General features: G+C 34.2%; 1 protein-coding gene across 3 annotated transcripts; it reads left to right on the top strand.

Annotated features, from left to right (window-relative positions):
• Window positions 1-2199: 2199 nt before the first annotated feature.
• On the top strand, window positions 2200-14430 carry LOC149794031 (calexcitin-2-like). Of its 3 annotated transcripts, none has more exons than XM_089967971.1 (7): window positions 2200-2366; window positions 5965-6081; window positions 6713-6765; window positions 9089-9226; window positions 9692-9824; window positions 11180-11277; window positions 12239-14430. In XM_089967971.1, the coding sequence occupies exons 1-7, from the start codon at window positions 2282-2284 to the stop codon at window positions 12356-12358; spliced, it is 744 nt and encodes a 247-aa protein (XP_089824097.1). In that variant the 5' UTR covers window positions 2200-2281; the 3' UTR covers window positions 12359-14430. The 3 variants fall into 3 exon arrangements, with proteins under 3 accessions (XP_089824097.1, XP_089824098.1, XP_089824100.1); XM_089967972.1 differs by having other exon boundaries at window positions 2215-2370; XM_089967974.1 differs by having other exon boundaries at window positions 2355-2434.
• Window positions 14431-22846: the final 8416 nt, after the last annotated feature.

Genomic DNA, 22846 nt, shown 5'->3' with positions numbered 1-22846 from the left:
CTCATGCAGCTTTAGCGGGTAGGGGATCTTTTTCCCAGACAAAGAATCTAACTGAGATTTCCTGTTTGCGGCGCTCCAACTTACCAACGAAAGGTTAATGCTTCCGAAGTTGAGCTCACCAACGTATTGGTGTACTTGGCTGTCTGGTCTTCATCATCATTAGTGGGATATCGAGCCGACAGTATTGTATCTGTTTTCAAAATGATAACCGACCTGGGTGGAAAGCAGTTTTGCACTGGAATGTAGCTATGGCCTGGAGACATGTAATATTGTGACACACTTAGAGTGTTTCGCAACGCACAAAATGGCATCCATACCGTTTGCTGGTGTACTTTCAATGCATCATAGTATTCTGGCACTGGTTCGGGCCACGAACTGTTCCATCACGCCTTTACGCATGATTACTGTTGCGGAGTTCGTTGTGACCTTAACAATGGCGAGCTTGACTTTTTTTTTATCTAAACTATCCTTCAGAGCTTTCTACCGAAGATTCGAACATCTGTTTTTTCTGGTACCGTGGTGCTTCGGTGTTTCACGATCTAATCGACTATTCCCTGCCACTCTGTAAATGATGACAGGGACCAAAGCAGGTGTCCAGCATGGGATAGGCCACTCATAATTAAGCCGATCATACTTGAAGGCGTTTACATCCTGCATAACAGGCCACTTGGTTGGAGCCTCAGCCATGTTTCTAGGAGCCTGGGCTGCATGAGGCAAAACAGGATGCTCACTATTGCGCCTAGAAAATGGAGCACGATGGTCAACGTTGCGCATGGGAGCCGGAACTTGCCGTTTTGCTGATTGCCGAGCTCCGCCAGCCATTAAGGGGTTCATTGCGTTGTTATATTTACATTTGGGAATATATCCTTTATAGAACGTTTCGTTCCAGCTAGGGAAATATAGATACCACTTAATATGAATACCATATTATCCATAATCCTGTAAAATACAAAAATAAAAACTGAGCCCGCATGGCACAAAACTGATCATGGCCTTTCTTTCTATTATTTTTAAGTCTCTTGTCATAATGTCACCTCCGTAGCCCATTATCTCCACACACCAACACCATATTCCCATTATGGCAATAACACACACACACACGTACGTGCATGCATGCATGCATGCATACACACACACACACACACACACACACACACACACACACACATACATACCGCATCACATCACGAACATAGAATCACGCTATTTTTCCCATATACTTTTCTGGCTCCCAGTTTCAACTATGCGCACCTGTCTTTTTGTGTTGGAAATGAACACCAGCCGCAAGCTGTATACTCTTTGGACCATATTTATTGAAAATAAAATACTTCCGTTTGTATTGCGTGGTTGGCCAGGGAAATAGTACTTTTAGACCAGCCCTACTAATCATCTTCCCAAATGCTTTACGCGACTAGTATTGTTTTTTGACTTGAAAGGTTTGCGTGAGATATTATGACTAGTTTTTAAACAAGTATTAGTACTAGTCCCTGAAGTTTCCAACACTAGTAGCTAGCGAAGACATCTCGACAAATCAGTTTTTCGTCCCAGCAAGTCCTCCCCCCCCCCCCCGAGCTCACTCAGGGGTAGGGGTCGTGGCTATGCCGAAATAATTATTTACAATTTGCGTGTGATCCAACAGCATTTATTACGCTCTTGCGCACTAGATTACGATAACAAAAGGGAAGCAATCACATTGCATATTCACTTGTACAGCAGCAATAAATAAAACAAATCTTAATATGTCCCTACTGCTGTAACTGGTATCATCAGTCGTTTCAAGAACCGTGTAGATACTCTCATAGAAGTCAGATCCAAATGCAAACAAGACAGACCCGTATCTGCCGTTGCATAATGCATAATGCTCCTGCAGATCAGAGTCTATCTTGTATGTTCTACTTATTATAATCGGTAATGTAATAAGTACGGCAACATCAAGAAAATGTTCAATATACTTTTTTGTCTCTTTTAGAGAGATATAAAGCATTATCATTCGGTGGCAGACTTTTTTTCTAGTACAAAATTGTGAACTTCATGCAAATGTATGATCATGTCATAATCTGATATGTGTTTACGCATTAAATGGCTAACACTGTCTGAACCCACCTGTTTTCACTGAAATTGATGTCGCATGACTCAGCAATTTATAGTTATATATCAGTTGGTTTCATTGTGACATCTTTCATTAACGCAGAAATCGGTTCCATATAATATCACGTGGTATGACTGCTGGTAATTAATAGTTACAGGTGTTATTGATCTGTTAGGGAAAAGTCAAACATGTATGATTGGAATATATTATTCTTGTCAGTTTCACATCAGTTTGGTGTATGTTGCATGGAATAGGTGTGGGATACCTGGAAAGCACAGTAGGTATGAAAATCATGGACTCGGCACCCAAGCATAGCAACCTTTGAGTCTTAAGACTTCTTCAAGGGTAATTTGCATCATAGTTGATTGCTGTAGTATGTTTAGCATTAATAAGATTAAAAAAATAATTATTAAATCCCTACAGTTCCTTTTCTAATAAAATGTAAACATGACGATTGGTAATTAGAAGAGAATTAAAAATTTTGGTATAATGACAAGTACATTTGTAAAGCTAAAGTTGTCCCCAGCTGTTTATATGGAAAGAGGTTTGTAAAAATAACATAAGCTATTTGGATCTTGTATATTTTGGGGCGGTATTTGTGTGTTTTGCAATGAAACTGATTATTCTCTGTATATATATTTATGACGTTTTCATACTTTTTGTCAATATAGTATCCATGCCTGTCTCATTGTCAAGTAACAACAGTTTGAGTCTTGAATTATACTTTTGTCTAATGATACTGCTTTCCTAAAGACTTCTTCAAGTGCCATACACATCATAGTTGATAACTGTTTTCTTGAAGACTTCTTCAAGGGCAATTTACATCTAAGATGATTACTGTTTTCTTGAAGACTTCATCAAGGGCAATTTACATCTAAAATGATTACTGTTTTCTTGAAATTTCTTCAAGGCCAATATACATCATAGCCGATTACTGTTTTCCTGAAGAATTCTTTAAGCGGCCAGGGCCATTTTACATAACAAAAATCTCGCAAATGCAGTCATACAGTTTGAATGTTTAATTTGTTGCATGCACTTGTAAATATTCCTATCAAATTTTAAAACCTACTTATGGGGAACTATCATTATATTGGTAGATTTCTATCATAAATATTTATATGTCTTTCTAAGTGGCGCTATAAAAAAATAATGAATCATTTCAAGACCGATATTGCTTTGTATGATAAAGAAGAAATATATATTCAATGTTTCATATATATATATATATATATATATATATATATATATATATATATATATATATATATATATATATATATTCTCTCCGTCTACACCTATCATAAATTCAGATCGACACTTGATTTCGATTTATAAAACCGATGTGATGTGCGAAATACTCTATCAAAAGGACCAATATATGTAAATTATAAATCGGGTGTTGCATGCTGTGGGGACATGCTCAATAAGCCAAGCAGAAAATCACGTAACGTATTGAATTCGGTCTACGTATGAGCAGGGATTTTACGACCTACTTACTATATGTATGTATGTATGTATAAACCCACTTCGGTAAATGTTTGCTGATAGCAAATCAGAGGCGTAGCTATGATATTTTGCGCCCGGGGACGAACAATAAAATTGGCGCCCCAGCCCCCTCCCCGTTTAATCACATTTTTGAATATTACCCTTGTTTACTTAATATAATGTAACGTTGTAAGCCTCATTTTGGCGCCCCTGTACCTTGGCGCCCGGGGACATATGTACCCCCCTGCCCCCTCCCCCCCCCCAGCAAATTGTATATGATCACTATATTGTTATTGACGAACATTCAGGTAACGTAACAATCGGTCCATTAGAAATGAAGAGTTCAGTAATCAATACCTAACGACAAATTACTATGCTCTTTGGTTTTAATTCTTCGACCATATGTTGAATGAAATACAAAGCTGTTAATGGGATGATAAGATAGTAGGTTATTTTTAACTTTGATGTTAACCTTTAATTTGATCACCTCAACTATCTAGGCTATCACACCTGTCTCCAGATACGCATAAATCTGTTGTATTTAACTTTGCGGCAAGTCTTTAATTTGTTCACCTCAGCCATCTAGGCTACCACAACATGCATTCAGGTCTCGTATAATTGCTGTATTTAATTTGTAGTAAACCATTATTTTTTCACCTAAAAATTGTAGGCTACCACAACATACATTCCGGTCTCATATAATTATTGTATTTAACTTGGCGGTAAACCTTTATTTTTTCACATCAAAAATGTAGGCTACCACACCATACATTCCGGTCTCATGTAATTGTTGTATTTAACTTGGCGTGAAGCCTTATTTTTTATTTTCACCTGAACCACTTAAGCTACTACACCTACCCCCAGGTGCTCTTATATTTCATGAACAAGTCTTTTGTGTAAACGTGGGTTACATTGATAAGCTTTATCCAACTGCCTGTGCACAAAACAACCTAACTGAATTGCTGTGCTGTAAAGTACCAAACCAAAAGAAAACATTGTTGAGTGTTGTCGACCAAATTAAGCGTCCTCGAGCAGAGGTTACTCTGATCGCTTTGTCCCTCTCAGTTCATGGTACAATGCAGTACATGGAAACAGCTGTTTTACTGGTACAGTAATGTGCATTCACAACCCTATATCTTAGATGATATAAACTTACTTTACATCTAGTTTTATCGGTCTTCAAATCATTTTCTTTTGTAGAATATGAATAGACAGCCAGCCTAAAACAACAGTGAACATGAATAGTAGCTGTTGCATCGGTTACTAGGTGACGAAAACTGCAATTATCATAGATACTAGTGGAATGTAATCAACCTAGGCTACCATCCCCACACCCATTAATGTTCAAGAGTATGGTTTGTAGTCATGCAGCACATATGTATTAACATAATACGGCACGTGTTGTTTCCCCATTTTCTTGTTTTTCACTTGGCTTTTTATTCTCTGAGCTTTCAATAAGTTTGTTAATTAAAATGTTAAAGATAGAAGTAATTTAAGTAATTTCTATCTCTGTTTTCTTTTCGCTTTCTTTCTTTCTTTCGTTTTCTTTTGCCGTCTTTCTCCATATAAGCATAAGCGAAGAGAGGAGGTAACGAGATGTACGGTTGCGAAAGCAGCCAAATGAAACATATTTCGTCTTCTGTAAAATTAGTTCTACGATGAACTCATTTGTTTAACATTATCTCTCCACCCTCACCCTTGGAAGTACATCAACATACTATATTAATGACACTAATGACTCATCACAAGTTAACCGCATGTGAAAGCTTCTTCATTACGAATACCGAAGAGGCTGAATCATCTCGGTAGTTGCTAAATGATATTTATAAAGCAGCTTTTGTCCTTTGAATTTTTAGGCAGCCAATACACAGACATTGCATTAAGAGTAATGCTGTAACTACACACACACACACGCGCCGCCCGCGCTGTATAACCCACACTGATTTCTATTATTTAAAAAATGGTTTATGACTATATAATATCATTTAATAAAGGCTATTTTGAATGTCTGAGGTGTAAAATACAAAATCAAAATTTTGTGAGCCTTTTAAGACTGGTTGTTACTTAAACGTAATGACCCTGTGCAAACTTTTAACTGTAAAGTACGTTAACAAAAATGGTTCTGTAGAAGATTTTGAAAGACTGAGTTTCATAATTCGCAATTAAGTTGCAATTTTTGTATTTTTTATTGATTGATTTGGATGATCAGCGTCTCTCGATCAGATCGATACATGATATGTTATATGCTGGAGAGGGTAAAAGTGTCTTCCTAAGAGATTCACCACGACATCCGACCAGATCTAGGGTCAGTGGAAGTCGAACCCGCATCACTCTATTCACAAGCTGATTTATTTTTTAATTCCCTGAAATGTGATTGTCTGTTCTTTCAGTAACCTTTTTCGTGAGGGGAAGGTGGAGAATTTTTCGAGCCATAATGGGTCAATGTAATTCCCAGCTCTCTGAATTTCAAAAGCGGAAACTACTTCATGAATTCCACACGTTTTTCGGTAAGTTGTGTGTGTGTGTGTGTGTGTGTGTGTGTGTGTGTTGTCTATGAATACGAAGTGAAAATTTTAAATACATCACAATGAATGTAAATTCAAACAATTGGTTTGCTGCATTTTTTCAGGGTCCTTAACAATTCCTTCGTTTAGAAATAAAGAAAATTGTAGCTTATATCAGTTTTATGATGTGGCTTGTCCATCAAAGCTATGTACGCAAACATACTATTTTATCTACGGAAAAGCAGCTGTCATTTAAAAATGTTTGAGAGAAATGGCTTGTCGGCTTATCTACGTATTTATTCATATAAATTTGGAAACTCACGGGTTTTTATAGATATGGAAAGCGTCGAAAAGGAGAAGAGTAAATTATTTCCTCATTAAGTTACATGTATGGCAAGGTCATATCGATATATAAGTTTCTTCTTGTCACTTTTCGCCCATCGTTATAATGTTGGAGTCTTCTGTGTTGCATTTCAACAGCTGCGTCGTAGCGCATGCCACTCTCTGGTGTCAGGCTTGAAGGACACGGATACATTATAGCTAAAAATGATCGCTGAACCACCTCCATATCTGTTCTGTAAATATTTCATCAGGTGATCTATCTTGATTGAACCTTTCCGTCCTTTTATCGCAGATCTGAACAAAGATGGAAAGCTGGAAGTGAAAGATTTTCAGTTAGCAAAGAAGGTAAAGCACCTGTGTGTTTCGTGTCTAAAACTTTATCCATTAACAATGGGCAAACGGACATTGTGTATCGTTTGAAAAACATACGCAATTAAAAGCCAATGTTACCGTATTCGATGTATTCCATCAATACCATCCCCTGATTCCCTTTTTATGTTAGAAACAAAAAGCACATGGTTTATTAGTGCATTTGCAATCGATATTACATTTTATTGATCTGAAATTAATGAGTAGAATTACAATATTAATTGACATCCTAAAGATATACAAAGTGAAGTAATTATGAACGAGAGCGTAAATGTTTTATAAATTTAATTCATAGAGAGGAAAGCTCTAAAACATGGAAATGGTAATTCTTTATGAGCATAGAAACGGTTGTAATATCAATATTAAATGAAGCTGTATTTCATGTCGCCATGAATGATATCAATTCTGTGGAAGCTGCTGTAAATATCACCATAATTACTATCGATGTTATTGGGTGCTGCTTTAAATGTCACCATGATTTATATCAATACTAATGGAAGCTGTTTAAATGTCTCCATGACTTCTATAAATACTATTGGAAGCTGTTTTAAATGTTAGCATTAATTTCTATAAATACAAATGGAAGCTGCTTTAAATGTCACCACGAATTTCTATCATTACTAGTAGTAGCTGCTTAAATGTCTTCATGATTTCTATAAATACTAGTGGAAACTGTTTAAATGTATCCATGATTTCTATAAATACTGTTGGAAACTGTTTAAATGTCTTCATGATTTCTATAAATACTAGTGGAAGCTGTTTAAATGTCTCCATGATTTCTATAAATACATGTACTTGTGGAAGCTATTTAAATGTCTTCATGATTTCTATAAATACTATTGGAAGCTGTTTTAAATGTTAGCATTAATTTCTATCAGTACTAATGGAAGCTGCTTTAAATGTCACCAATAATTTCTATCATTACTAGTAGTAGCTGCTTAAATGTCTTCATGATTTCTATAAATACTAGTAGAAACTGTTTAAATGTCACCACGATTTCTATAAATACAATTGGAAGTTGTTTAAATGTTTCCATGATTTCTATAAATAATGTTGGAAACTGTTTTAAATGTCACTATTAATTTCTATAAATGTTAGTGGAAGCTGTTTAAATGTCTTCATGATTTCTATAAGTACTAATGGAAGCTGTTTAAATGTCTTCAAGATTTCTATAAATACTATTGGAAGCTGCCTTAAATGTCACCATAATTTCTATCAATACTGTTAGAAAATGTTTAACATGTCACTATAGCTTCTATCAATCAGCTTCCAAGGCAACTGTAGCCCAATTTTGGAGTTTCCCCAATGACCACTGTTAGACGTTGTTATCGTCGGCCATATGGTAGGGTCACTTATTTATTGTTAATTATATAGGATGTATAGAAACTGAAATAAGTTATTTTTGTCTATGGTACCAGTCGCCAGCCTGGCCACCGCGCAGATGAACTGTTGCCCACTGAGGTTTACCATCATCTATTAATAACGATACTGAATATGGTGTATTGATATAATTTTTAAATTAAAGTCACTGTTGATATATATGTTCGGTCAACCCCCAGTGACGCTGCCTTCGACCGGATCGATCATTGGGTAAACAATTGCTGACACATATGCTTGATAACGCTGTTTTTCAGGACTTGTTCGTTTGTACAGTGTTGAAATCCTGTCAGATGTATATCAAAGAGGTCGGCAGTCATGGTGGCCAGAATACATTATATGGCGGACATTGATTTCACGGGTATTGAAGAAGCCTGTGATGTCACTCTTTCTTATATTATAGCTGTAAAAGGAATCTATCTCAAAATGAAGTATCTTAAGTACAATTAAGACAGGAATCCAACTTACAGTAAAGTGAGTTTTAGGATGACATAATGTATCAAATTCACTTTATTTACATGCTCCCATTAAACAGGTTCTTCCTTATTTAGATCTTCATTAAATTAAACGAGAATTTTCCCACATGTCCACGTCTTTTTATATGGTCTCCTATAGCTAATGGAATCACTTTCAGCTGAAGGTTGGTGTCAGCAGTAGACCATGGTTACACAGTAAACTGGTTAATCATGCTGGACTTAAACGTGGGAAATGTAGTGTAACTTTGTCTGGAAGTAATTCCCTCAAAAAAAAACTTCAGTTGCAATAATTTTGCTGAAATATGATTTATTTTGTTGTTTTCTTGTACAAGCGCTAAAATACATGTATGTATTATCTTTGATGCATTTGTAACGATTGTCTTATGCGAATGAGCATGGTCGAAGTTTATATAAAACTTTGGAAAAAGCTGAGTTGTATCTTCTAGAGAATCTGTGAAATGAGTGGCTGGAAGCCGGGGACAGATAAATACAAGAAGATAAACGAGCTGTTCATTCAAATTTGGACAAAATTAGATGAGGATGGGGACGCAGACTTCGATGGAATAATCACACAGGAAGAATGGGTAGGTTTTATTGGTATTGTATTAATCTTAATAGTTATTTACTCCTTAAACACGAACGCCAATGACACATTTACAAAAATTACATTTACCACTGCAAAGGAATTTGACATGATGCTTTGACTACTTTGATATATTGGGGAGCCATCATATATTTGCAATACAAATCAAAGTAAAGGACTAGTAATTACGAAATAAGATAATTACATTTTAGTATTGGAGAAGTCCTTCAAAAACTGATTACTGTAAACGGCGTTTTGATGACAGTATGGCGACAATGAGATATTTCAGGAGCTTTTCCTTTAAACAAAATCCACCATTTCATGAAGTGCTGCAGTCAGTGAAAGTATGTAAACTGCATAGTATGCATTTGCTTACGTATAATTTAAATAGAACTTACACTGAAGCATACTCTTCAATTGTACATTTTAATTAATTGTTGTGGCATATAATGATTACGTTTTCCAGCTGAATATGTGGGAGAACTTCAACAAGAGGAGTCTACTGCAGGCCACCAAGGAAAACACCGACGGCACAAAGAATATTCCGGACTGGTTGGAGAAATACATTGAGTACAAGTTCGACTTGCTGGACAGAACAGGTCAGTTCATCAGTCTCTCTTTATCGCTGGCTTCCCGTCTATCTCTTTGTGCTTATATTCTGTTGCTTTCTGTCTATTCGTTCTTCCTTCAATTTGATATGTACTTGCCCACACTGCTTCCAGCAGAGTCTTCTTGCTTTAGCTATATATCTAAGTCTGTATGTCCGTGAGTTCTAAGAAAGTCGCTTGCAAGATTGCAGAAAACAACGCAATATAGACAAATAAAATTTAACTTGCTAGCATATTTATATCCGTATATAGATAACCTGATTATAATTTCAGAATACGACAGTAACTGTCTCATCGTTTTTAATATATATATTTTTTTACACATTTTTAAACTTTTAGAAAGACCGCTTGCGAAAGACAAATCATATTTATATGCGATGATCTGATTAATTTTTGACGATTACAGCATTATTTTATTATTTTTCCCACACGTTTTTAACTGTTTGGATTTAAACTAGCCCGATAAATGAAAAACAACTTGAGATAGACAAATTAAATATAATAGGCTTCATTTTATTCGCATATGACACGGTTAGATTTTGCGGCCGTTAGAGCAGATTTTCAGTATAACTTTATGCACATTGACGAAACCAATGTCAGCATGATTTAGGAAAACGAAACATACGAGACAGATTTATCACTTTGGACGACAAGTTTGTAGGTAAAAATAGATGATCCTGATTTTCATGCTATGTTATAAACTTTTCATTTCATTTAAAAATCAGTTTTGGAGCTTTTGGGAAATATATATTTCTGCAAAGAGTCAGTAGGGCATATGCGTATTACAAACGAAAATCTGGTTATTTTTATCTTTCTTCACACAAAAGTATGAGTTGTCCCCTTGCGTCCTTTATCACACAAACAAGCTCCCTCTAATAAGCGATATCCACAATGTGTAAATTTAAATTTGTGGAAACAAATATTTTAAGTGCAAAGAAATTGACATAAAGTAAATTTAAAAAGCAAAATTAAAATAAATACAGACTCTGACAAACAATCTAAAGTTTGAGTAGAATTTTTTTACAATGCATGGAGTTTGTATTTTGTCAACACAACGGAAGGAAGCAAGTACCTTAAAAATACTTCCCATGATTATTAAAATTAATAATATTAATATTTAACATTAATATTATTGTCATCAATCACAAATTAATCATTGAAAATTCAGATGATATTTATTCAAGGGATATTCTTTATTAAGAAACTTTTATTTGACTAGATATAAATTTAGCAACAATGTTGTATCAATTACAGGAGATGGAGAAATAGAAACTTAGCAACAATGTTGTATCAATTACAGGAGATGGAGAAATAGAAACTTAACAAAAATGTTGTATCAATTACAGGAGATGGAGAAATAGATATTGAAGAATATGAATATGTCATGTCAGAATTTGGGGTACCTTCAAAGGACGCCAGAAATGCTTTCCTTATGTTTTCTGAGGTAATTATGAAGCGCCCACTTTCTCCCTAGTCATTTTTAGCTCTTAGATTTTAATGAAACACAAAAATCTGCTCGTGTTCCGTGATCGATATCGGGGTCCTGTATGGGCAATGGTTGGCTGTCATCCATCAAAGTTTGGTGGAGATGTTAATGTTCTCCGATATCCTTCTCCATGAATGACCGCGTTACTGCTTGCTCCCGCTAGAGCACGTTTGTGTTATGTGGACTAACCTGTTCTGCAATCAGTGATACGGGCACTTTTCTATATCTGATGCATCTACTCTTAAGTAGAAAAGACATCTCTCAGTTGACCTTAATATTGGCTCGTCTTGCGCAGGCTATTTAGTAAATTGATGATACAGGTGCCCATGAAATTCCATAGTCTACTTCGGATTGTTTATACAACAGTAATGATGCTGGTGACCTTGACATTGATTATGCAGGCTATATGAATCGATACACGCTAAGAAGTATATGCACACACGTTTTTCCTCACACAGTAAAAAATGACTTTGAATACAACATATATGAAATATGACACGATATGAAATCCTTATTCAAATAAAGTTCAAAGCTGCATAGTAGCACAAAGAAAGTAATAACTCTGTGAAAACATTCATATTGGCAGCTTTTTGACTATACGTCGTGTTCCTTTAAGGACCGACCATTGAAATATGGGTGGGGGATAATGGGATTTATTTTTAAAAAATGTGTCCGACGCTGCCAATAGCTTTAAACATTTTTTTGCTAAGCTTTTGAAGAATGAGAACTTATTTTATCCATTATGCTAGCTAAAAAGATCTGATTGAAAACATATGGTTTGAAAAGAATCCCCCCCCCCCCACTTCCCGAAATTTAAATGGTCGGTCCCTAAAATGAGAAATCATTGGGTACCATAATACGTCTTTAGTTTAAGGTTTTGTCTTTGGCATGTTTACAGTTATATCTTCATGTTTTACAGAATCATGAAAAGAAAGTGGACATTGACTATTTCCGGGAATTGTGTGTGCAACTCTATCGTTCTGATGATCCATGTGCTCTCGGAAACTTCATCAATGGGCGACTCAACTACACAGATTAAGTTCACGAAGAAACTGAAATTCAAAAATTTGATTCAAATAAAAAGCCTTGGCTTTGCTGAAGCTAAATGTGCACATATTATTCAACACAGAAAAATGGTTTGACTGAAAGGTCATTGATTCCATTGCAGAAAGCTAATTTTGGAGGTGAACCAACCGGCCACATGCTAACTACCCTCAGTCACTTTGATCAGCCAAGTTAGACTTTTTGGTTGAAAATACAAAACTTTTGCATGTGAACAAACAGTATTATTTCATCATATTTTTAAAATATTTATTTATAATATAATTCAATTTCACAGTCTTAAACTTTGCAATCTGACGAGGAAAATTGCCCTGTCTTTCATCTTTTTCGAATTATGTTGTCCTCAATAATAGCACGATCTTCTTAGTCGATCCTATTTAAAAGTTAATACAAAGACGAAATGACTACACATACAAATATGATGATCACTGACGGGACTTTAAAATAATGGACACTCTTTTTGCACACAAAATAACTATGTCAACAAGGGTATAGACCAGCTGAAAGCCACACTGTCCGATATAAACCGGATGAATGGCCTACCTACAGATAAGTAGACTGTCTGATATAAACCGGACGAATGGCCTCCCTACAGACACGTATTACTGAAATTAAAAAAGAAACATAAACAAAATCAATTATTCATTCCTCAATTCCTTGTATAAGTATTAAAATTATGTTAAAGGAATTGTGCGGAGGAAGAATCATACTTGCATATTAAAATGGCTTGATAATTTTTGTCTAGATTTATAGACAATCCTATAAAATAAAATTAAAATAAAAACACATCAGATGTGCACCTGCGAAAGGACTGGTAAATGCTGAATTTTGTGTTATCAAATTCAGTGTGAATATTTTTTGTAAAACCTAGTTTTATACAAGAACTATATAGAATGAAAAGAAGATATTCCCAAGCTTTATAAAATACACTTGATGATTTATAGATACAGGATGTGTGTTGGAGTCAGAAATACAGACCAATTATATCCCTGGAAATTGACTTTTACATTTCAAAATATTTATGTACAGTGAAATATTGATGTAAATACTATTGATATGATTTTTTTACTGTGCTCTTTCGTCATTGGAAAATAATAAAACGAATGCCTTTCTGATCCAGTTAGCAATGAAATACTAGAAAGCACTCACTTTTACAGTGTTACTGGAAAATGTTTTGTGTTTTGTTACCCAACAGCCACTTTCCGAATTCTTGGGGAATAAGCTTAATCATACTTTTATAGACAAATAATAGAGCAGATCAATGTTTCCCAACACTGTTTTGTCCTCAACCATAAACATATTTTGTTTCTGAGCATCACGATTTGTTTTCCTCATTTTGGTAAGTTTTGCCACCCTCGAAAAACATCATGGCAACATGGTGACTCTCTAGGAGGTCCTCGCGACACTAATTTGGATCACGACTTTGAGGTTGGGAACCACTGGTGTATATGATCCCTTTATATTACATAAACTTAATTTCATATATTCTGTACTCGTTTTAACGATGATGCACGTTTTATTAAAATATGGTATTGTTTAACTGGGATTACACACCTATGTTGTTTTTGTTGCTTGGGTTTAACGCCATTTCTCAGCGCAAGATAGGCTGCATTTGGCGGCCAGTATAATAAATGGCAGAGGAAGAATGCGGGAAAACAATGGCAAGAACTACCGACCCACGGAAAGCTGCTGGGAGCTTTTTGAGCGAACCACGCTGGTCAAGCCTAAGACTCGAACCCAGGAAGACAGACACGAAATGGTTGTGATCCTTTGCGAGCCTTTTATACCACTCGGGCACCCAAAGCGCCAAATACACACCTATAATAAATAATGAAGTCAATATTGAATGCATTTCATCCCTTTGACAACACCATTCCTAGATTCAAATCACCCTCATGAATTATACATATGTATATAGTTTCTAACAACACATGCAAAATACTGTAAATGAAACGGATATTTATATCTTCTAAATTAACCATGTAACTACAGTTTTTACTTCATTTTGTTTTAATAAGTCAGGTGCCATTAAAAAAAATTATTGTGTTATGATTTTTGTCTGTCATTTGTTTGCGCCTCTGTTATTGGTGGCGTCTGTAATTTTGTAATATATATAAGCACACGCACATCGTTATGATTATTACAAACGTTTACATCAAAAATATGGTATGGAACATTTTGTGTTTTGCAGTGAAAGGGAAATCAAATGTGAGATGTTTATGGTTTTGGGATCAGTTTGTGGTAAAAAAAAATTCACTTTTAGCCTATTAATCTACTGAAGGCATTTTGAAATAAAAAGAAAAATATACACCAACAGTTGATGACTGTTCTCTGCCATTTGATGGAGACTGTCTCCATTGTAATACTTATGTCTTTATCATTTCTTACTAAATAACAATCTTGCATACAAAATATATACAAGAAGAGTAACCAAATTTTTAAAAATATTTTTAAAGCCACAATTGAATGTACATGTATATCGAGGTATGATTGACGATTACCATACTATGCGATAATTATCTACTAGTTCAGTCAAACATCACAAGCTGACTATGGTACTAACAGCTGCCTCGATAGGCACTCAGCAATAAGAGGCTAGTGTTAGTATTAGGACAGAATTTTTAGTGCAAGTAATAAGATTGAAATTTTCTCTAAATTGTATTAAAATTATTTTTTATTAAATTATATTGAAAGTAATTTTATTAAAATATATTAAGATTAAATCCATTTATTTTGGTATTACAATTATATACTATTTAATAAAGATTGCGCCCTTCTGAGCAAAGGCAAAACTCTCTATACATTTCCCTTGTATCATAAGTCAGCAAAAACTACACTCGCTAAGTTGTGTATGTTACCGCATTGTGGAAGCTTAAAATTTCTGACTAAGCTATAAGCTCCACGCGCTGACATGGTGTAATTGTCTACCTAATGACATACAGAGACCCAGACGATAGTCTGTAAGAAAATATGAAGCCTCACTTTGAGATTCTGGCGCACTAGACTAAAACTAGACGTGTAACCATATTTGTCCTAAGAAACTGATATAAACAGTGTCAATCCACGGACACGACAGTTCACTCGTCAAAAACTCAAAGAGGCTTGTGTCGTTACAGGTAAGATTATCGTCTATGTACAATTTTTCATATAGTATAATGATTTCTTAGTGTTAAGATGTTAATCTAACAACATCAGTACGTTGCAACATCAGATTATTTTAACATTCTTTACTATTCTATAATATATTGTATTGGAAAGTTTAATTGTTTGAAGAACTTATATTTACTTGCAATTATATTATTGATTATAGTAAAAAAAGGAACGTTTGCTACCAACTTCATACTCAGTAATAGTTAATAAAATGCTCTTTAAATAATAGAGTTTAATATGCTGACATTTTATATTAAATTCAGTAAAATATATTTCTACTAAATGATTGCGGTATTAGTCTGAAATACTGAATTTTAGATTCTTAAGCTATCGTGAATTTATTCGATATTTAATTATCTGTATTATATTCTAAAAGGCAGAAATTATACAAATGTGTGATGTTGGTTAGTGTATGGGATATCGTAGTTTTATATGTATATCTTATATCCGTAATTTAAGTTTATTTAGATTGATATTTGAATTTAATTTTATATATTGAGTATTTCAATAAAGAGTTCTTTCGTCAGAAACTCAAAAAGGCTTGTGTCGTTACAGCATCCCGTACCTCCGCTTGCCAATTTCCCCAAGATGTAGCCGTATTTACACCGTTTTGAGTGGCACCCTCTTTCAAGAGAGCGCGGATCTCTCTCTCTAACCATGGGCAAAGACATTTATTAACTGATGATTAATCCCTTCTCATAGCAAGAAATGAGAAGAAGGTTATGATACCAAAAACTTTTTTTTCATAACATTAGGACTGGTCGGCCAGGTGTCAGGATAGTATGACTGGGTGGGACATCATGCTACGTCTTTGCAGCATGATGCCCAGTGCTAGACATCACTATAAACTGACACACACACACACACACACACACACACACACACACTTAAGCATCATCAAAGGACTTAATTAGATGATGATTGATGGTAAATTTGACAAGAAAGAGAAGATTGGCTGTAGAATTGTTTAAATGATATTGCAAGTAATTTGAGGCTATCACTTTTTTTATTAAAAAAAAAAACTTTGTAAAAATGCCTTGAGCGTCAAACGCATCTTATATCTTGCTCAGAAAAATCAATGAAGAAACTTTGGTTTCCATCAAGCACATGATATTGATGCCATAATCTTCACACATGTATGATTAAGAATGTTCCTACGCCGTGTCAGTTCTTTCCGTAGACTCGGAACAAACATTTATATGGCTCCGTGTTTATTATATATCTCATTTCTATTCAAACAATCTTTAATGTTTTTTAACGTTTACTTTTAAAAAATGAATTAGGCATTTGGCGTTTTATGAAAGATATTGTAATCGCCTATGAAAATTTCGCATGTACATAACCGGGGCTAGGCCAAGATATACACTGTGCACTATGTCCCATACAACATTTTAAAAATTTCATAGCTAAGGAGTAAACCCTTATCTGCAATGCAGACAGACTGATGACGCAAATGCTTAGTATATATAGAGATTTAGCCCCGTTAATATACATGGGGATTTTCTGAGCGTTGAAACTCGTTTTGATGGAACATACGTCTCGGTCTGACGTCCTCTTCATATTCCTACGCCATATGAAACACGTTATCTCCGCCCACTCAGAACAAAGCGCACATGTAGTTTTGTTTATTTACTCTTTAGCTTCGAAATTTTGAAAATGTTATATGGATATGTTAATGAATTTAAACTGCAGCCACAGGCAAGTGGTATTTGTCATTACTTCTAAATGGAACATAGGTTTTAAACAAGTACGTGATCTTTGCGCTCTACATTCTTTATTGATACAATGCTTCCAACCAAATTTCACGGCGAATTTGAAAATTAAATACATCTGGCTATTTTTATATACAAAAAGCTCATTAATTTACAATACTTTTGAAATCTAAATTGTTAAATTTTCGTTTAATACAAAATCTTAGTGACGCTTTGAATTGCAAATGATAACATATCTTTCAAGAAATCGAAGATTCGGTCCCTTTCTAACATGCGGACTAGATTTTTAATATTCATCTGGATATAATGTAATAGGAAAAAGCTTAATATTCTTCCTTTTTCTTTTCTTTATTTTCAAACTGAACAGAATTTAAAAGTAAGCACACATACACTTCCCTGAGTGTACCCCAGTGATAAAAATGCCACAGCAAAGTTGTTACAATATGTAAATCTTCTAAATTTCAGTTACAATCAACGCAGCTGCTGCTCTCTGTAATACGTCTACCTTTATGTTCCTGATGTTTGATAGTTTATCCTCAGATTTAATAAACAAATTCGATTTATCAGTAATATTGAGAGACAACTTGAAAGTCCCTCCAATTAAACTTGCTCCTCGGACCATATTTTGAGACGGTAAAGATGAAATGGATTTTGGGTAAATTTGTCACTGTATACAAATTATATCGTGGAATATCTTTTGGAATTAAAAATGGAGTAAAGTTTTCTCCGAACATTAAGGAATTTCTAACCATTGATTGCCTTCGTTCTTGGCATGACTCACTGAGGCTCTCTTACTATATCTAGCTTTTTCAAACTTTAAGTACAAAATTTCAGAGGCAAAGTACTTAAGTAAATTTTTTTAAAGCTATGTTAAAAAAATCCAAATCACACACAGACACAGAGGCTGGTTGTGCGATACGGATTCACGGACTGAAATTCTATATCGAACGCCAGTTCAGACCAGTAAGATTAAATCAATATGTAATAATGTACATACATAAAAAAGACACAGCAAGTATAGCCGTTCGGTATACAATTAGTAGTAAAGGGTGATGATTAAGAAACTCTATAAAAGCATTTATTTGAATGATGCCTTATGGAACGCTTGTTAAAATCCAATAAAAATCGTGGATACTAAAACGTTTATAGGTCTGTGCACTGATAGACCAAAGTTGATTAATGTTTATGCCCACCCACCCACCCGTCTGAAAGAGCATAAAGCTTCAAAGAAGAAGACCGTGGCCTGCATTTTGAGCCCACAATCAAAGCGTTGCGTAAAATATGTGATGATGATTTTAAGGGCAGAAGGTTGAACAAGTATGTTGCATAATTAATAATTGGGATTTTATAATGATTTATCCGAAGTATGAAGTACTCGCATGAATCAATCAATGAAATATAAAGAACATTCATCTATAGATTTTGGGAAATAAAAATAAAATAACTTTATTTAAAACATTAATGTATTCGTTTTATTATTGTAACCTTGACATTTATGTCAGAGGGAATGTGTCACGTAATGAGTGTGTGTAATTTGGATTTTTAATGAATTATCTAGCTTCGTACTGATTCATTAGAAGTATGACGGTGTTTAATAAGTCTAACAAACTAAAGAATTTTAACCATGACCTTCATACAGCCTTTCCATAACCGCAAACAAAGGTCTGAAGGGCTTGCATGCATGAAACAGAATGGATTATCTTAAATTATTGAATCATCACAAGTTTAGAGAAAATTCATAAAATTCACTGACAACTAAAGTATGATAAACATCTCAAAAAATTGCTGTAAAAACATTTTTCAAGATAATTGTTAAATGTGTAACAAGTAATGATGAAAAAAATCAATATCTCTTTATAATCAGTGACAGCATGTAACACATGTATTTCCCAGCTTTGAGTTTCAAATGACCATGTGTTTAAAAATCATTTCAGCTGCTACTTGCAGAAATTTTGTTTGCCTCATCATATTACAGCCAGAAATTAATTACTGTCTTTCTAGAAAAATAGATTTTCTACAGAAAAATATGATCACCTGGATAAATGGCATACGTGCCATAACACGGGTCACATGAAATATGAGTTCTTACACCCAACCCCTCCAACAAGATTTTCAGTATTCTTAGCAACAATAAAATATAGGAAACAGAGACATATATAGATAGATCTTTCTTAATCCCCACACTGATTTCCAATAACATGTGTACACAGTAAACAGTCCTGCTGAGTGCTCATGTAAAAGTATAGTCGGGGCAGTTTAAAGGGTCGATTGTTATACGGGTAATTAAAAGGAAAGGAGGTCAGAGATAAACAACCACTATATCACTACTTAACTGGATAACTATGACTAGGGTGGTGTTATGTTACGCCCTTTCAACTTTGGAGGGAGAGTCCATTAGGTTAATTTGCATTGGTACAGTACATTATGTGGAACAACCTAATTCATTTTGAAGTTAGGAAAATCAAAGAGATGCATGTTCCTTTAATGATAATGTTAATGTTCAAGCCCTTCTTACTAAATAGTGTTGAATAGCTTGTGATCATCTGCAATGTTTCATTGAACTTGCAGTATTGCTTGTTTAAATTATTCATCAGAATTACAAGGTGCTCGTTGACTTTTTGGACTAAAACACTACTTTGGGATCATTGATGACTCATTTAAAGACATTCTGCATTATATCATAGTGATACATCAAGACATTCAAGACTACTGGAATTCATCTGGAACATTCTATACTTTTGTACTCGTGATAAACATTTAGGATTATATGGGATTTAATTCACAATACTGAAAGTTCCTCTTAAATTTTCACTTTGTAACTTAAAGAAATAAATTGCTGTGTTTGCAAGAATTGATGGTTTCACTTACTTTACCGTAAGTCCAAAGAAACATCACAATACGAAGAAAAGAAGTTACAGTATGTATGGACTAGTTAGAAGTCATATTCACTGGTGCCTGTATAATCAACCTTTACTAAACACATATAACTTGTTCATTGACAGTAAACATATTTGAGACAAAAATCATGTAAATAATCCTTTAAAGTTCAAAACCAACTTTATTTAATAACTTTTCACAATACATAAACATTAAATATAATTTAAAACAGATTAAAAATTTTAACTAGAAATAATTTGTAACTGGCAGAAAAGATGAGCAATTATATATGTTTTAAAATTATTTCATGACCACAGGACAATATACAATACTTATTGCTGTATTTATTTATCATGTATACCACATACTGTATATATTCAATCGCTTCTAAGCCCTGTTGCAAACAACAAGACCTTGATCTAATGCTGCATAATGTGCCACCAGATCAGGTCTATATTGTGTATTCTGCTGATGACTCCTAACAAGCTGCATAGACCCAAATCTGCCAGTGCATTATGCAATGGCAGATCCAACTCTTGCAGTCTGCTATTGCATTCATTTTATAAGTATATCTTACTTGCACAATATGTGCCCTACTGTAACCAGTCTACACCCATTTTGGACTCTGCATAATGCAATATAGTATTAATAAAATAAACAACAAAGACCTTGATTTGCTCATATTATGGGATAGTATATCTGAGTCTATGCTGTCTGTAATTTTAAGCATACAGTAGTATCTCACTATATTACACCTCAGTATACCATGGTCCTTCATACAACATAAACATTTTATAGTGGATCTTGCAAGAAACAGTACTTGTGTGAGAAACTGGGTTTTGTTACTGACAGTGTAGGCAGTCCAAAATGTCAGTAATAACAGGAATATAGGGGGTTTCACGGTTAGTATCTCCCCTTGAAAACACCAGAGGGCATCTCGGTACAACTCACATCCAGATAGTTTAATCAATTAAGATGGCAGATGTAGATCAAGAAAATGTGACCGACTGCTCACATTAGGCAAGCAGGATCGATATCTCAAAGAAATTCTGTCAATATTTTATCAATTGTTTTTACATCTTTTTTTTTCTCTCACTAACTTGCACTGCACCCAGCTTTCAAATAAATATTCTCTGCCCATTTCAGAACTTCATTATCTTTCCATTACTAACTTTTGCTGTAGTTTGTATTATTTGATTGTGCGAAAGCGTATCGCTGTGTAAAAGTTCTTGCAATTTATCTCGCTTGAAGAATAATAAAAATATGTTTATTTTTTTTACAGCTTCAATCATAGCAGTTAATGGAGGTTGAACAACAACAAGAAAAAAATATAACTTCTTAAGGTTCTTTTATTACAAATCTGTGAAACAATTGGATCTTTAAAACTTACATATTTGATGCAAGGAAAGTTCAACAGAATTAAACTAATTTTAAGAAGGCTGCTCTAGATGAATTTGCTGATGGCAATCAGAAATGTTGTCTAAAGACCCCAGCAAATTTGAGAGTTATTACATGTCAGCATAAGCAAAGAAAAATCATGCTGAAAGTTATTGCATGTACCATCCGATATTTGATGTTTCAAAAGTCAGAAAGAAAATGAAACAAATAAAAACGTCATTGGGCATGTTATTTAATCTGAATATTGTACAATATTTACACCCAAATATGAATAAATATTATGTCTGCATTAATTACACTCCTTTATCGTTATGATAGCTAATGTAATTATTGCTTTGTTAAGTTCCTCTGAATACATTAAAATACTGTGTTCCATTAAAAAAAATTAAGCTGATGTATCAAATTCGTGTTATAATTTTCTTACTGAACTTGTGTTATAACTTTCTTAACTCGTGTTATAAACAAACTATTAGCCTTGCGAAAGTATCTGCGAAAATAGGATATATCAACATATGAAAAATGCATATTGTTGAGATTGTTTTCATTAAAGTTATATAGCCAAAAATGTGCAATAAATGTTTAAAATCAGAAAGCAAAGCGAAATGTTCCTACAAATGTATCTGAAATTATGGATAATTAATCTATATTATCAGGTATGGACAGTGTATTTAATTTAATTATTTGATATCATTTAAGTATGGAAAGTAAATATTATTTGATTATCTGATAAACCAGGTAATGTAAGTACGGACACTGAATCTAATTATCTGATTTAACGTCGATAATTATTCTCCTAGTATGAACAAAAGATGTTTGACATATATATATATGATTCATTGGTTTAACCATAATGATCTGTATGTAGTACAGATAAGATTGCTTCCTTTGTTGACTTTATGTTTCGTTAACCAAGTGTAGAACAGTGAACTATCCAGAACTGGAAATTTTTTGTGGGCATGCACATTGAAGCTAAGGGAGGTAATTGGTAATTTTAGGTGCTACTATCAGTAACTCTGTTGCAACCGTGAAACCCTCTATAGTCATGCATCCCATTATATTTAACATTACCATAAAATGTAAGGGAGCCACAGTTGCACCAGCTGGTAGTGTTGGACTCCTTATACACAAGTAAATACTATTTTCTTCCCTTCTATTAACAATTATAAATTTGAATAAATTGGATAAAATGTTTAGCTTTTGTGATCACATAAAACATTTGCCCTTCCTCTTGCAATGTTTATTACTCTATTACATTTTAGAGTAATTTCTTAATTGTTTCAAAGCTGAAAATAGGTTATTACACTATTTATAAGGTTTGTGCATAAAGT

This window comes from Sinohyriopsis cumingii, chromosome 8 (genome assembly GCF_028554795.1).
Source record: "Sinohyriopsis cumingii isolate HCF-2022 chromosome 8, ASM2855479v2, whole genome shotgun sequence".
Lineage (NCBI taxonomy): Eukaryota > Metazoa > Mollusca > Bivalvia > Unionida > Unionidae > Sinohyriopsis > Sinohyriopsis cumingii.
Note: the sequence above shows the minus strand (reverse complement) of the source record. Positions and strands in the feature narration are given on the sequence as shown.

Excerpts from the sequence above, each read along its gene's own strand:
- LOC149794031 (XM_089967971.1), top strand. The coding sequence starts at position 2,282 with ATGATTGGAATATATTATTCTTGTCAGTTTCACATCAGTTTGGTGTAT. Across the intron at positions 2,367-5,964 it reads TGGGATACCTGGAAAGCACA|TAACCTTTTTCGTGAGGGGA; the intron begins GTAGGTATGAAA and ends CTGTTCTTTCAG. Across the intron at positions 6,766-9,088 it reads ATTTTCAGTTAGCAAAGAAG|AGAATCTGTGAAATGAGTGG; the intron begins GTAAAGCACCTG and ends TGTATCTTCTAG.